Here is a 15,973-nt window from a genome sequence, read left to right on the forward strand (position 1 = left end):
GGCGCTCACCATGGCGAGGGAGCGAAGCGGGGGGGGGATGGTGCCGGTCCCCCCCCCCCCGCCCGCCGCCGCCGTGCAAAGCCTTTGAAAAATGCTTCAATGGGACATTCTGAGGCTATCTGAGAGGGAAATTGTAACAAATTGTCTGTTAACATTGAAAAAGAAAGAAGTAATCATCTTCTGCCCCGGACAGTCTTTGGCTTTCTTCCGCTTCGTGCCGCGGGATGACATCTTTAAATGCCCAAGTGTCAACAAAAACAACTCGCGAACTACTTCTGTCGAAAGCTCCCGCGCCGGTGGGTGAAAGGTCATTCAGTCTCAAGAAATCTCGCTCTACAAGTCAGCTGACCTTGTATGCAACCCATGTCAAATCTCGCGAGAGCAGCTGCGACAAGTAAACAACTAAACAACATGGCGCCTCAGTCTGGAAAACGCCAATTCGGATTGTTTTTGCACCGTCTGGCGGTGTATCTACTATGATTGGAATATTTTTGGAGCAATTATAACGTATTTGATGATCAGACACATTGTCACGTAGTGTTGCTGGGATGTTTTCACGGAGTCGGTAAGGGGGCGCACGCCGAGAGTAAGAGGGCGCAGCGCCCCATTCCCCCGTTTAGACGAAAGCCTGGGTTTACAGTCCTTACTTGGTCCTAATGGTTCTCAGACCCGGCCAGAGTGACTCACAGGTTTGGGATGTCATCTCATTGAACGATTTATTGATTTTTAATAATTATAGATGAAAGTCTTCTGGATTTATCCGGATATTTGACAAGACTCTTGAAAATCTCCGGTTTCCCGAATGGAGAAATTGATTTTTCGCGTTCCTAGATGCGGTGTAATACTTCGTGTCGTCCTTGCATGGGCGCAGTCCTTAAATAGCCCAAACATAGTTCATTGATTAAAGACAGGTGTTCTTTGTTAACAGTGCACATGCCGGAGTTCGTTAGGCGCATGAGCTAAGGCGCGCAGGACTGACACCGTTCTGCGCAAGCGCAACATGATCGCACTAGAAAGCGTGTTCAAGCTGCCGGTGTAGCTGCAGTCTTTTTAGTTGCGAATTACGAATATTTCCTCATTAATAATTCACCATGTCAAAACAAGCAAAACTTTCCTCCTCCTTTCGACGTGAAGAGAGATAAGCAATTTATTATATATTTTTTTCCATCAAAGTTGCATTTTGTGGCTTCGAAGCTAAGTTTTAGTGCCGTTTCTAGAACGCAACATCAAGAGCAAGTGGAAGAAACAGCAATAATGGAAGAGCCGGTTTCTAAGCTGCCTAAAACTAGCAATGGTAATTATTTTTTGTTACATAATGCACTCAGGCTGCCAGTCAGTGTGTGACACACACACACCTGAAAAATCCTAGTTACGCCCCTGATTTACATGAGAAATTTGGTATTCATCGGTGTTTAAATTTACAGACAATACGAACTAATGTAAACAATTGGCTTCAACTCACATAAATATGAATTGGAAATTTTTAGTTCACTTTAGCGTCTGCAAACGCACAACTCTACTAAAAGATTGATAAACAAGGCTCAGTGTCCCCAACGTTGAAACCTGAAAGCTTTAGAAACTCTAACAGACCTTTACTTTTTAACAGCACTGTTTTGGGATTTTGCAGAGTTTACCTTCAACTGTCTGATTTTTTTTCAAAGTAATGAACTGTGTAGCAGGAAAATCACCGCGTTTTCTAAACGCACTCCTGAAAATTACTCATTAACTAGGGGAATTAAATTTTATATTTTTGACCTGTTAATCATTAATGTACATGAAAGAAAAAGGCTTAAAAGTTCTAACTTGTTTTAGTGAAAATAAGTACTAAAATGCACTAGAATGCAGGGTTTTGCGTGTTATGTTATTTTTTCGGGGGACGTAGCCCCCAATCTTAGGGTGTATTCAGACCAGGATAGTTCGATAGTTCACTTGCTTTGGTCCGAACCAAATGTTTTTTTTTTTTTTTTTTTTTTTTCATTTTGGTGCGGTTCACTTTCACACTGTACATTTTAGTAAGCGGACCAAAATCTGTCAACAAAGCCACGTGCCCTGAGGTCGTTCAGCTATTGGTCAGAGACGACACGCGCACAAAGCGTTAAGTTCAAAAGTAGTCATGGAGGCTTTCCCTGCTGTTATTCTTTTTAATGTCATCAAAGCTATATGTTTTTTCCAGTTTTTACTGTTTTCACAATTGTGTGATTACTATGCTGTTGTACAAGTAATTTATCGACGACGACAAAGGGCAAGGCGGCTACGGAGGATAGCGCTGATGAGCGCACATCATGTTGTGACAGTTCTGGCTCTTCACGCAACAGATGAATTTCTTTTTTGCGTCACTAGTACCGCCACTTTTTGAAAGAATGTCCCTGATTTTAATGTAGGTCTGACGGAGTTTCTTCACTTTTAGCCGACATTGTTCTGGGGAGCGCGTGAACCCCTTCTCCTTCATTTTCTCACTGAATACAGCAAACACTTCGGCATTTTTGTGTGTTCTCTCCAAAAGCTCAGATATGTGGACATCTGCCCATATATCCACAAGGGTACGCGTTTCTTCCTCGGCCCACGTTTGCCCCCTACTCATTTTTTGTACTCTGTAGTCTAGCCTACCACTGGTCTGAATGACTGAACGACTGTTGTGAGGTTCCCTTGACAACCGAAACAGTGTTTGCACTTTGCGGTGGAGTGTCAAGACTCTGTTTCCCATAATGCTCGACAAACGACGGAAGCTCCCGAGGTACAAAAAAGCAAAGCTGTCGGATTAGGTCCGGTCTGCTTTCACACCTCCAAAAGATCCGCACCAGGGTTCCTTTGGTCCGGACCGAGTCCGACCTTGCAGCTCGGTCTCGGTCCGCTTGTTTGGTCTGGACCAGAGTTCGGTGGTTTGTATTCAGACCAACCCAAAAGGTCCGGACCAAGGGAAATTTGGTTCGTTTGGTCCAGACCAAACAACGTAGGTGTGAATACGCCATTAGTTTGACTTTCAAAAGTTCAGGATTTTTTTTCTTTGCTCCACTTTCATCTCTGTTAGGTTTATATAAGTATTATTCTTGACCAAGAAGGCAGTAATTTATTAAAATGGTGACAAAATTAAGGATTAACCTAAGGTTCAGTTAAACTTAAGGTTCAGTTAAAAATGACCTCCTGTCTCGGCTGGACATTGTTTGGGAACATTTTGTTTATGAAATGTGCATTTTTGATCAGAGATGTGTCTGAACGACGCCAAGGTCTGTTTTGATGTCAGATCGACCCACACACACTTGAATGTTGGATGTAATGGTAGCCTTATTGCTGAACAAAGAGTTAAGACTTTATATTTTAGAGCTTTTTAAGATCCTTTATTATTTTGGACTATTGCATATGCTATGGCAGTGATTTTAAACTGTTCCTGTGTAGCCTGACCTTCGTCCAGTGGAGAAGAACACTTCTTTGTTAGACCAAACATAGTCTTTGTTTAAAACATTGTCGTAAAAACATCTCGCGCGCTTTGACGTGCGTAAATGAAATTGCTGAAATATTATTTTGCTTATGATTGAAGGTTTCATTCACACACACACATACATATGGAATTAAGATGTGATTTGCTGACCTAGCACATACGTAGACACAGATATCCAAATGATGTCACTCACTCACACCCTCCCATAGACACACACACACACGCGCGCACACACACCCCTCTCTGAGGTCACATACAAACACACACACATTTGACAGACACAATAGCCGTTTGGAGAGATTATGATTTGTTATAAAAGTTGTTTGTAATCTTTCACCTTTGGCGAGAATACTGTGAATAAACAATAGTTAAACCGATCTCTGGTTCTCTGTTTTTTTGCGGTGTTCCATCCCAGAATTCTGCAGGTGGTACGAGGGCGGGGGTCCCGAGAAATAAGTTGACCGATTGACCTTCTAACTGGGTTGAACCTAACATAATAATGCACTTTCTTGAAATAACTCATAATAGGCAGAAAATCTTTTATCTCACTTGGCTCGCTGTTCGTCATGGTTAGATCATTGTTGTCATGGAACTATTATATGTTGCCTCTACTGCGAAATAAATCACTGAGAATATGACAATGCTAATTCAGATGTCCTGAGATCCAGTTGTCATAAATGCGAGCTAGCTTTCCTAGCACTCAGCCAGCTAACGAGGACGGTCACTGAGCAGTCGCGTGATGTTGGTCGACAGATGTTTCTTCTTTGAGATCCAGAAATTAAGGTCCACATTTTTTGTGATGCATTTGGCATGGCAGAACAACATAGGGTTGTGTCTGATTTGCATGTTCATGCATATTCATACATTTCTTGCATTTTTAATGAGTACAGGTGTTCCCCAGCCATTTTTAGTCACTTCTTAGTATTAACAAAAAGCAATTTATTAAACATTTTTCCATTTGCATATTTAATGCTATTTCAAGAATAATTAATGCTACCGAATATATAAAAAAAAAAACTTGAATAGCAGGAAATGTTTACGTTTCAGTGGTGCTTGTTTTTTCTCTTCCAGATGTCGCAACAACGTCCGAGAATTCATGAAGAGCTGTTTCACGACAGGACATGAACCAGGTGAGAGAAACACTCGCTAACACACCAGCGTTGCACAAATTTCCCCAGTCCGACCCCAAAATATGACGCAAAAGTTAGATAGCATTAATACAGACGAATGAAAAGGAATCTCAAATTCCCAGGAAGGGTTTGATTCTGTCCTCATTCCCCAGCCATGCAGACACTGTCCCCATCCTTGTGCTCTCAAACGCCGTCCCCACACACACTCCAAACGGTGTCCCTTTCCCTGTATGCTGAAACTGTCCTCACACTCCAACACTACTGCATCCTGACACCCTCAAACACCATCCTCCTTCGCTCCAAGACTGTCTCCATCCTGCATCATATCACCGTGAAATACATTAACCAACTGCGTCAAACCTAAAGATGAAACGGTATGAAAATTTAATATCACGATTATAGTGACCAACATAAACACGACATCATTAGACTATGCTGAAATGTTTTCAAAAAGTACTGATGCACAAACTGAAATCATTTCACCAAGTTTTTATATCGAAAACACATAGCAGCACTATGCATTGTTTGTTTGCATAAACGTCAAAATATTAGGGCTGCCACTAATGACTATTTTTCTATCAGTTAATTTATTGACCATTTTCCTCCCAAAAAATCAAATTGACCAGTTCAGATAAGGTCATTTTATTTTTGGTGGGAGAGAGAGGAGGAAAAACAAACATGTAATTATGACGGTGTTTTCCCCACGTTCCTTTACTTACACTTTTAATTCTGTTGACCACAGTTATTCAGATGTTACCTGCAGTCTTTACGACATTCCTGACACACAGAAATATGCTTAAAAATAATGGCAGGCGTAAAATAATTACAGAAGGTAGCCGTCCCAGCAAGCCCAAGGCGCATGAACACACACTGGCACCGTCAGTCAGTGTAGAATAAGCCCAGATTCCAGCAGAAACATTTTCTCCAACACTTCCTCAGTGGAACTTCTCAGACAGCAGGCTGATGACTTTCTGGCGTTACTGAGTGTTGAGCAGCTCTCTGGCGTAATGCGAATTTAAAGTCTGTGTAAAGCGCTAATTCTGTGTGTGTTCTGAGTTTCACACTCCACAAAGATGTCATGAACCACTGAGCCAGATTTGAATGATTTAAGAAAAATCGCCAAGTAGATAAAATTTAGGTTTCAAAATGCTGAATAAAATAAGCGGTCCTCTCCGCTCTGAGGTCGTGGGGACATGTCGGCTAAAGGCGCCGAAACCACGGCCAGGCACGGGGAGCTGCAGCCCTCTCAGCATGCACACACCACCAGCACCTGGAATGGGAACTCATGAAACTGATTACTTTACCCATGGAGTACCTCTGAAAGGCAAGATAACATGAGACCAGTACTATCGCAAAAAGCAAGTGAAGCTCACCTCTCTCTCTCCCTCCCTCCATCCATTCATCTCTCTATCTCTCCCTCCATCCATCCATCTCTCTATCTCTCCCTCCATCTCGCCATCTCTCTCTCCATCTCTTCCTCCCCCTCCATCTCTTCCCCCTCCCTCCCCCTTCCTCCATCTCTTCCTCCATCTCTTCCCCCTCCCTCCCCCTTCCTCCATCTCTTCCCCCTCCCTCCCCCTTCCTCCCCCTCCCTCCCCCTTCCTCCATCTCTTCCCCCTCCCTCCCCCTTCCTCCATCTCTTCCCCCTCCCTCCCCCTTCCTCCATCTCTTCCCCCTCCCTCCCCCTTCCTCCATCTCTTTCCCCCTCCCTCCCCTTCCTCCATCTCTTTCCCCCTCCCTCCCTCCATCTCCTTCCCCCTCCCTCCCTCCATCTCCTTCCCCCTCCCTCCCTCCATCTCCTTCCCCCTCCCTCCCTCCATCTCCCCTCTCTCCCCCTCCCTCCCTCCCTCCATCTCCCCTCTCTCCCCCTCCCTCCCTCCATCTCCCCCTCCCTCCCTCCATCTCCCCCTCCCTCCCTCCATCTCCCCCTCCCTCCCTCCATCTCCCCTCTCTCCCCCTCCCTCCCTCCATCTCCCCTCTCTCCCCCTCCCTCCCTCCATCTCCCCTCTCTCCCCCTCCCTCCCTCCCTCTCTCCCTCGCTCCCTCCCTCCCTTCATATCTCCCTCTCTCTCCCTCCATCTGTTTCTCCCTCCCTTCATCTCTCTCCCCTCCCTCCCTCCCTCCCTTTATCTCCCTCCCTCCCTTCATCTCTCTCCCCTCCCTCCCTTCATCTCTCTCCCCTCCCTCCCTTCATCTCTCTCCCCTCCCTCCCTCCCCTCCCTCCCCTCCCTTCATCTCTCTCCCCTCCCTCCCCTCCCTTCATCTCTCTCCCCTCCCTCCCTCCCCCCTCCCCTCCCTCCCTCCCTTCATCTCTCTCCCCTCCCTCCCTCCCTTCATCTCTCTCCCTTCCCTCCCTCCCCCCTCCCCTCCCTCCCTTCATCTCTCTCCCTTCCCTCCCTCCCCCCTCCCCTCCCTCCCTCCCCCCTCCCCTCCCTCCCTCCCTTCATCTCTCTCCCCTCCCTTCCCTCCCTCCCTCCTCCCCTCCCTCCCTCCCTTCATCTCTCTCCCCTCCCTTCCCTCCCTCCCCCCTCCCCTCCCTTCCCTCCCTCCCCCCTCCCCTCCCTCCCTCCCTCCCTTCATCTCTCTCCCCTCCCTTCCCTCCCTCCCCCCTCCCCTCCCTCCCTCCCTTCATCTCTCTCCCCTCCCTTCCCTCCCTCCCCCCTCCCCTCCCTTCCCTCCCTCCCTCCCTCCCTCCCCTCATCTCTCTCCCCTCCCTCCCTTCATCTCTCTCCCCTCCCTTCCCTCTCTCCCCTCCCCCCTCCCCTCCCTTCATCTCTCTCCCCTCCCTCCCTTCATCTCCCTCTCTCCCCTCCCCCTCTCCCCTCCCTCTCTCCCCTCCCTCTCTCCCCTCCCTCTCTCCCCTCATCTCTCCCTCCCTCCCCTCATCTCTCCCTCCCTGCCTTCATCTCTCCCTCCCTGCCTTCATCTCTCTCCCCTCCCTCCCTCCCCTCCCTCCCTCCCTTCATCTCTCTCCCCTCCCTCCCCTCCCTCCCTCCCTTCATCTATCTCTCTCCCCTCCCTCCCTCCCTTCATCTCTCCCTCCCTCTCTCCCCTCCCTCCCTCTCTCCCCTCCCTCCCTTCATCTCTCTCCCCTCCCTCCCTTCATCTCTCTCCCCTCCCTCCCTTCATCTCTCTCTCCCTCTCTCCCCTCCCTCCCTTCATCTCTCTCTCCCTCTCTCCCCTCCCTCCCTTCATCTCTCTCCCCTCCCTCCCTTCATCTCTCTCCCCTCCCTCCTCTCCTTCCCTTCATCTCTCTCCCCTCCCTCCTCTCCCTCCCTTCATCTCTCTCCCCTCCCTCCTCTCCCTCCCTTCATCTCTCTCCCCTCCCTCCTCTCCCTCCCTTCATCTCTCCCTCCCTTCATCTCTCTCCCCTCCCTCCCTCCCTCCCTCCCTCCCTCCCTCCCTCCCTTCATCTCTCTCGCCTCCCTCCCTTCATCTCTCTCGCCTCCCTCCCTTCATCTCTCCCCCCTCCCTCCCTCCATCTCTCCCCCCCTCCCTCCCTCCCTCCCTCCCTCCCTCCATCTCTCCCTCCCTCCCTCCCTCCCTCCCTCCCTCCATCTCTCCCCCCCTCCCTCCCTCCCTCCATCTCTTCCCCCCTCCCTCCCTCCCTCCCTCCCCTCCATCTCTCCCCCCCTCCCTTCATCTCTCTCCCCTCCCTCCCTCCCCTCCCTCCCTTCATCTCCCTCTCTCCCCTCCCTCCCTCCCTTCATCTCTCCCTCTCTCCCCTCCCTCCCTCCCCTCCCTCCCTTCATCTCTCCCTCCCTTCATCTCTCTCCCCTCCCTCCTCTCCCTCCCTTCATCTCTCTCCCCTCCCTCCCTCATCTCTCCCTCCCTCCCTCCCCTCCCTCCCTTCATCTCTCTCCCCTCCCTCCCTCATCTCTCCCTCCCTCCCTCCCCTCCCTCCCTTCATCTCTCTCCCCTCCCTCCCTCATCTCTCCCTCCCTCCCTCCCCTCCCTCCCTTCATCTCTCTCCCCTCCCTCCCTCCCTCCCTCCCTCCCTCCATCTCTCTCCCCTCCCTCCCTTCATCTCCCTCCCCTCCCTCCCTTCATCTCCCTCCCCTCCCTCCCTTCATCTCCCTCCCTCCCCTCCCTCCCTCCCTCCCTTCATCTCTCCCTCCCTCCATCTCTCCCCCCTCCCTCCCTTCATCTCTCTCCCCTCCCTCCCTTCATCTCCCTCCCTCCCTCCATCTCTCTCTCCATCTGTCTCCCCCTCCCTCCCTCCCTCCCTCCATCTCTCTCTCCATCTGTCTCCCCCTCCCTCCCTCATCTCTCCCTCCCTTCATCTCTCTCGCCTCCATCCCTCCCTCCCCCCCTCCCTCCCTCATGTCTCCCTCCCTTCATCTCTCTCGCCTCCATCCCTCCCTCCCCCCCTCCCTCCATTGCTCCCCCCCTCCATCTCTCCTCCCCCTCCCTCCCTCCCTCCCTCCCTCCCTCCCTCTTGCCATCTCTCCCTCCATCTCTCTCTCTCCATCTGTCTCCCCCTCCATCTTACCATCTCCCCTCCCTCCCTTCCTTCCTTCATCTCCCTCTCTGTCCCTGCATCTTTCATCTCTCTCCATCTCTCTCTTCATCTCGCCATCTCTCTCTTCATCTCGCCATCTCTCTCTCCCTCCCTCTCCCCCTCAATCTCCCTCCCTCCCTCAATCTTTTTCCCTCCCTCCATCTCTCTCTCATCTCTTTCTCCCTCCATCTCTCTCCCTCCATCTGTTTCTCCCTCCATCTCTCTCCCTCCATCTGTTTCTCCCTCCCCTCCCTCCCTTCCTTCCTTCATCTCTCTCCATCTCCCTCCCTCCCCCTCCCTGCATCTCTCCATCCCTCCCTGCATCTCTCCATCCCTCCCTGCATCTCTCCCTCCCTCCATCTCTCTCCCTCCCTCCATCTCTCTCCCTCCCTCCATCTCTCTCCCTCCCTCCTCCATCTCTCTCCCTCCTCCATCTCTCTCCCTCCCTCCTCCATCTCTCTCCCTCTCTCCCTCCATCTCTCCCTCCCTCCTCCGTCTCTCTCCCTCCCCCCTCCGTCTCCCTCCCCCCCTCCTCCATCTCTCTCCATCTCTCTTCATCTCCCCCTCCCTCCCTCCCCCTCCCTCAATCTCTCTGTTTCTCTCCCCCTCCATCTCGCCATCTCTCCCTCTCTCTCCCCCTCAATCTCCCTCCCTCCCTCCATCTCTCTCTCATCTCTTTCTCCCTCCATCTCTCTCCCTCCCTCCCCCCCTCCCTCCCCCTTCATCTCTCCATCCCTCCCTGTATCTCTCCATCCCTCCCTGCATCTCTCCATCCCTCCATCTCTCTCCCTCCATCTCTCTCCCCCTCTCTCCCTCCATCTCTCTCCCTCCATCTCTCTCCCCCTCTCTCCCTCCATCTCTCTCCCTCTGTCTCCCTCCATCTCCCTCCCTCCCTCCTCCGTCTCTTGCCCCTCCCTCCCCCTTCCTCCTCTATCTCTTCCCATTCCCTCCCTCCCTGCTCTATCTCTTCCCCTCCCTCCCTCCCTCCCTCCCTCCCTCTCCTTCCCTCCATCTGTTTATCCCTCCCTCCCTTCCTTCATCTCTCTTCATCTCCCTCCCTCCCTGCATCTCTCATCTCTCTCCCTCCATCTCTCTCCCTCCCTCCCCCTTCCTTTATATCTTCCCCCCTCCCTCCCTCCTTCCTCTATCTCTTCCCCCCCTCCCTCTCTTCTCCTCCTCCCCCTCCCTCCCTCCCCCCCACTCAATCTTGCTCTCTTTGCCCCCCTCCTTTCCCCTCCCTCCCTGTTTGTGCCCCCCCCCATTACGACAGGTAGGAAACTCACCACATGGCTCTGTGCCTGTCTGTCTCCGACTTACATAAACCAGCTGAATTCTGTCTAACCTTTCCTCAACGGAGTTAGCGTTTCAATCAATCTGACTAATTCCATTTTTAGATCCACGTTACAGCTGGAGCCGCCTTGAACTTCAGATGAACGCCTCGAAAACTTGTCCAATAACACACAAAACCCATAAAAGCAATATTTTCTTTTTTTCTTTTCTGTCAAAGTCCATCAATCCATGAATAGATCCATTTTCAACTAGCATTTAGCAACACGGCACAAAAATAGCACACGACTGTATTGCGACTGACCCTGAAAAATGGCAGCACATGTTTAGATTAACAAAAACATTAGATTACAAAAAAAAACAGAAATAATATTTTATATTTTGGTGGTTCCAAGGAAATAAATGTTAACTTGCCATCCTTAAAGAAAACAGAAGTGATCCATAATGGCAGGTGGACATGAGCTTGAATACAATGTTGAGACTTATCCAATCAAAATAAACATGAAAAGGGATTACGCAAAGTCTGATTCCAGTGCGTCATCGAGCCATGATTTCTGACTTGCCCAAAAAATCCCGAACACAAAAATGACGGTTCAGTACTACATAGTTCAGTCGTAATTTTTTATTTTTATTTTTTTTCACATTTTCAGCAACTGTTTCCTCAGATTTAGAAACAAACCTCTAAATTTGCTTGACATGGACTTTAAGAAACATGACGAGATAACACGTGGTGACTTCACCTTTTCTGGCAAGCTCGTGCAGAGCCCCACTGCTGCTATAATTTGAAGTACTCCATACTTTTCAAAGTTTTGGGTTTTTGGAAATTTTTACACTGAACCTCTTTCACAGCCAAGTCGAACTCCAGAAGGAAGAGAGAGTAGAACAGTCACGAAGCGATTGTGGTAACGAGTTCCAGTTTAGGAGCAGCAACACTGAAAGATCTGCCACCCATAGATGCCAGTTTAAAACGTGCAACAGTCAGAAGTCCACGGACAGAAGATCTGTCATTAATCGTTTGATTAAAATCCTGCAATTCAGTAAAATACAGTTTTTCTTTAAACTTTTGAGTCTATTCTGCTGCTACATGTACAATGATGTTTCACAAATTTTTTTTTGAAGTATTGGGTTTTATATATAATACACACGTACGTGTGTGTGTGTGTGTGTTTTTTTTTTTTTCTTTTTTTTTTTAAATACACTTCCATAAATACACAGTCCTTGGAAAAAGAAAAAAAAACTCCCAGTCATACTTGCCCAGTGGGCAAGCAGCACCCAAAACATGCCCGAAAAACAATTCCACTTGCCCAGAGCTTTATTTAGTCCGAGACGACTAAAATGTGTGCAAGGACGAGTAAAACTTTAATGGTGATTGGATGACAAAAGTTAGGGTTCCCGCGGGGTCTTAAAAAGCCTTAAAAGCATTAAATTTAAGAATTTGGAAATAATACCTTAAAAAGCCTTGAATTTTAATATCTTAAAATCTGTGCACAGTATGTAACTTCTCCGTATAGAATTTCTCATTATTTTTTAATATCTTAACCGCCATTATTTTGGTAAATAATGTACCGGCGGCCTAAGTAAGTAAATAAGTGGCAGAACTGGAGCTGTGGGCGGAACCATGCTATCGCACGCACACCCCAAGGGCAAAATTCTTCGAACACACATCCCTGAACTTGTTTGGCGCGCGATAAAAGGAAAGTCTGGAGAATTAAGTCTAAAAGTATAAACGAAAAGTCTATAGCCTACATATAGGCCTATCTATGGAAAAATGGGCAAATGTAAGTTTAACGAGGCATGGAGGCATCATATTTCATTTCGTGAGTGGGTAAAACCTGTCGATGGCAATGTATTCGAGGCGTTTTGCTGTGTGTGTAAAAGGGCGTTTAAACTCGGCGTGAAGGTGCTAGAATCGCACGCGAAATCATCAAAACACATAGCATGTATGAAAGAGGAACAGCGAACGCCTTCCATCGCCAGTGTTTTTCGGCCAGCCGAAGCAGCAGTCAACGTTAGCCAACTACCTAGCATGGCTAATGCCAGCCAGCCCGTTGCTAGTGTAGTCTAGTGTAGTAGTGAAATTAGGTCTTGAATTTGTGTATAAATGGTCTTAAAAAGCCTTGAATTTCACTTGAAGAAACCTGTAGGAACCCTGAAAAGTTAGTGCTGGCAACCTAAGCAACACAGGAAACTGCTCCGTGATGCAGACCTGAACTGTCAGTAGGGCAGTCGCATATTTCACTACTTATTCTGCAAAGTGAATCACGCATTCTCACATCTGACTCCTCCTCAAAACAAAGTCGCAGGGGGAGTAAAATAATTGACGGAAGCTTTGCTGACATTAATAAACTGATATTTAAATGAGGAGCTCGATGTAAAATGAGTTATCTTTTAATATTTCGAATTTAGAAATGATAAAAAAAAGTTGACTAACAATTATTTGCAGAAGGTGAAGTCAATATCAATGAATAATACGTGAGACAAAGTCGAATCGTTTCCAAAACAATTTTATTTCAAACTTCAAAAGCGGCATGCGAATGTAATAAAGGCGTGGTGCAAACTTGTCACTCATCTACGCTGACTCGCATAAAATACTTTTTTTATTTTTATTTTATCCATTTCTAAACAATCGCAACTCCGCCTTACCTTCGAATAGTTTTCGACCAAACGTCGTAACAACTTCAGTGCTTTTAGGAACAGCATTTTCTTTCGTAATTTGTAATTCTTCCTCACTTAGGCTGACAAAGCGATTGGCCGCCATTTTGCCGAGTCGCTCGAGGTGATTATCGAGAAATAGTCCGAATTTCTCAACCAACCAGAGCGCACGATTTTCTATAATCACCTCCGTATTTATACTCCTGGGTTTTATTCGTCATTTTGACTCCAACTGACAAACGGATCGAGCATGAACTGTCAATTTAGGAATATCATGACAAGTTTCCAGCTAAACGAAGCACAGGATGCGCACAACACACGTGATATTATTATAACATGCTTTCTATTAAGAGGTAAAGCCTAGGTCACAACCGGATGTACGATTTTTTTGGCCGTGCGATTTTTGGCGTTTCCCAAATCGCTGTGTTTTTTGTTCGTGGAGAAAGACGCACGTTGGCCGTAAGTTTGTCTTGCAACCTGAAGAAAACGTAAGCGCCCGTAGAGTTTGTTTGACATGACAAAGAACCTCTGCTGCCGGTCTACGGCTCGAAAATCAGCACGTCACACGCGCGCCCTCCGTGCGTTTCTTGCATTTTTTGCACGTAGACCGGCCGTAGGAGCACGTACGGCCGGTTGTGACCGAGGCTTAAAGTGATATTTTTGAAGAAAATGGATTATAATTGGAAATGTAAATCAGTGCACATGGAATGTACCCCATGTTACAGGATGACTCGTCTCAGGAAACCATGAATAAAATATTTTTATAGCTCAGATTAATCAAAGGCAAGTCGCAAATCCCGACCGAACTCCCGAGCTCTTAAAAAGCACCTGTGATGTGTGCAGAAGAGGATGCGCTTTTGTGTGTCGGCGAAGTATTAATTGGTCCGAATGGCTTCCTGTTTGTGTGGCGTAAACAGCAGTGTGGAGCGTGAGTGCACAGCCGTTGATTTAGCAGTAATAAGTGCTAATGGACTGACCCTGCGCTAATTCCCTACATATTCTCACTCCAACTTTCGAGAGCGTGTGACCACTGTGCGTGAGGAAGGCAGAGGATCGTGTGTGTGTGTGGCTCTCGCTCACAGCAAACTAGTCGTCGTATTACACTTGACACCACAGAGCTGTCGAATTCTCGATTCTGATTGGTCAGAAAGTGTTGGATTTTCTGTAACAGCAGTTCTGATTATTATAATAATAATAATACATTGGTTTTATATAGCGCTTTTCTTAACACTCAGAGACGCTTTACAAAAAAAATTACACACACAACACGCGCGCGCACACAGGGAAAACAGAGGGAAAAAGGGTGGATGATAATGGAAGATGATGTGTAAAAGTATTGTAAGTAGCATTGAAGAGATGAGTTTTGAGTTGGTTTTTGAAGGACAGCAGTGTATCAGAGTTTCAGATGGCTTGTGGGAGAGAGTTCCAGAGAGTTGGGGCAGCAATGGTAAAGGCTCTGTCTCCCATTGTACGATATTTGGTCCTGGTGATGGGGGTAAGAAGGTTTGCGTCAGCAGAGCGTAGTCGGCGAGTAGGAGAGTAGCGTTGGAGGAGATCAGTCAGGTATGGGGGAGCGAGGTTATTAAGAGCTTTGTAAGTGATGAGGAGAATCTTGAAATGTATACGTTGTTTAAAGTGCTGATGACACGTTTTTGACATCTTTGGCGATGTTTTATAACATAAGTAATTCCTGATGATCCATATATTAATTCACGAAGGCGCCTATTTTACAAGTTATGATGATAAACGCGGCTATTTGGGCAAATTTGACGGGGCTGCAGCACCCAGGAGACGAATGAGGAGGAGGAGCTATATGACGTCAGCGAAAGAACCTTCCTCCTCACTTACCAGTTTGTTGTTGATCCGACAGGTGTTCAGTTTATCATTATTAGTATTTTTATTAGACATTATTATACATTATTATATATATATAGTTATTATGCCTTCGCGTTGTGTTGCCGGCTTTTGCTCCAAAACCTACAAGGATGGGGTAAGTTTATTCAAGTTTCCCAGAGATCCCGAGCTGCATGCGAAGTGGGTGAAGCAAGTCAGGCACACTCGTGACAAGTGGGAGCCCTCACCAACATCCGTCCTGTGCTCTGAACACTTCGATTTGGATTGTTTTGACACCCTTCCCAGCTTAAAAGAATCTCTTGGGTGTTCAGTTCAGCACAAACGTGTGTTACTACCATCAGCAGTGCCTACACAGTGTTGCCAGATTGGGAGGTTTCCCGCCCAGTTGGGCGGTTTCAAGTGCATTTTGGTGGGTTTTGAACATATTTTGGGCTGGAAAACGTCAGCAGTATCTGTTGCCAGATCTGTTGCCAGATACTGCTGAAGTTTTCCAGCCCAAAATATGTTCAAAACCCACCAAAATGCACTTGAAACCGCCCAACTGGGCGGGATTCCTCCCAATCTGGCAACACTGCCAGTATTCCGGAGGGGGTCTACTAGTAGCTATGCCGGATCCAAAGACAGTCCTCCTGTCAGAACATGTGTTGTGAAACGACATAAGATAAAGGTACGTAGAGCTATAGATTCTACATGATAATCATAAATGCAATCATAAAGTCGGCGTGATATCAGTCATGTATTTGCTTGTGAAAGCTTGCGGCTTTCATGTAACTGCCGCCTAGCAACGAGAGGCAAAGGGTAAAGAGGGTAGGCTATCATAGATTCTATTCGGAAGAGATCAACACAATTCTAGACTCCCAGAAGAGGAAGAGCTAGCACTACAGAGTTCACCGGCGTTTTCATGCGCCATTTCCATTGAGTAGAACCAGAGTAGACCAGCCAGTGAACCGCAGCGTGTTCTCCCGCTGACGTCACAGCATGGCCGCGAGCCACGGACCCAGTTTTCTTGCGCTGTGCAATTAAAAGTTGGATATTTGCGTAACAACAGCTTCTTTTCACGTAATTATAACAGAAATCTAACATGTTTGCCATGTTGTATAGTTTATTTAAGAA

At 47.8% G+C, this 15,973-nt stretch overlaps 1 protein-coding gene across 1 annotated transcript in view; it reads left to right on the top strand.

Annotated features, from left to right (window-relative positions):
• Positions 1 to 15,973, top strand: part of vrk1 (VRK serine/threonine kinase 1) — a 69,406-nt gene that overhangs the window by 36,963 nt on the left and 16,470 nt on the right. The window contains exon 10 of the mRNA XM_060933703.1: positions 4,508 to 4,566. Within this exon, the coding sequence (XP_060789686.1) occupies positions 4,508 to 4,566 (59 nt within the window). The remainder of the gene's footprint in view (positions 1 to 4,507; positions 4,567 to 15,973) is intronic.

This window comes from Neoarius graeffei, chromosome 11, assembly GCF_027579695.1.
Source record: "Neoarius graeffei isolate fNeoGra1 chromosome 11, fNeoGra1.pri, whole genome shotgun sequence".
NCBI classification, from domain to species: domain Eukaryota; kingdom Metazoa; phylum Chordata; class Actinopteri; order Siluriformes; family Ariidae; genus Neoarius; species Neoarius graeffei.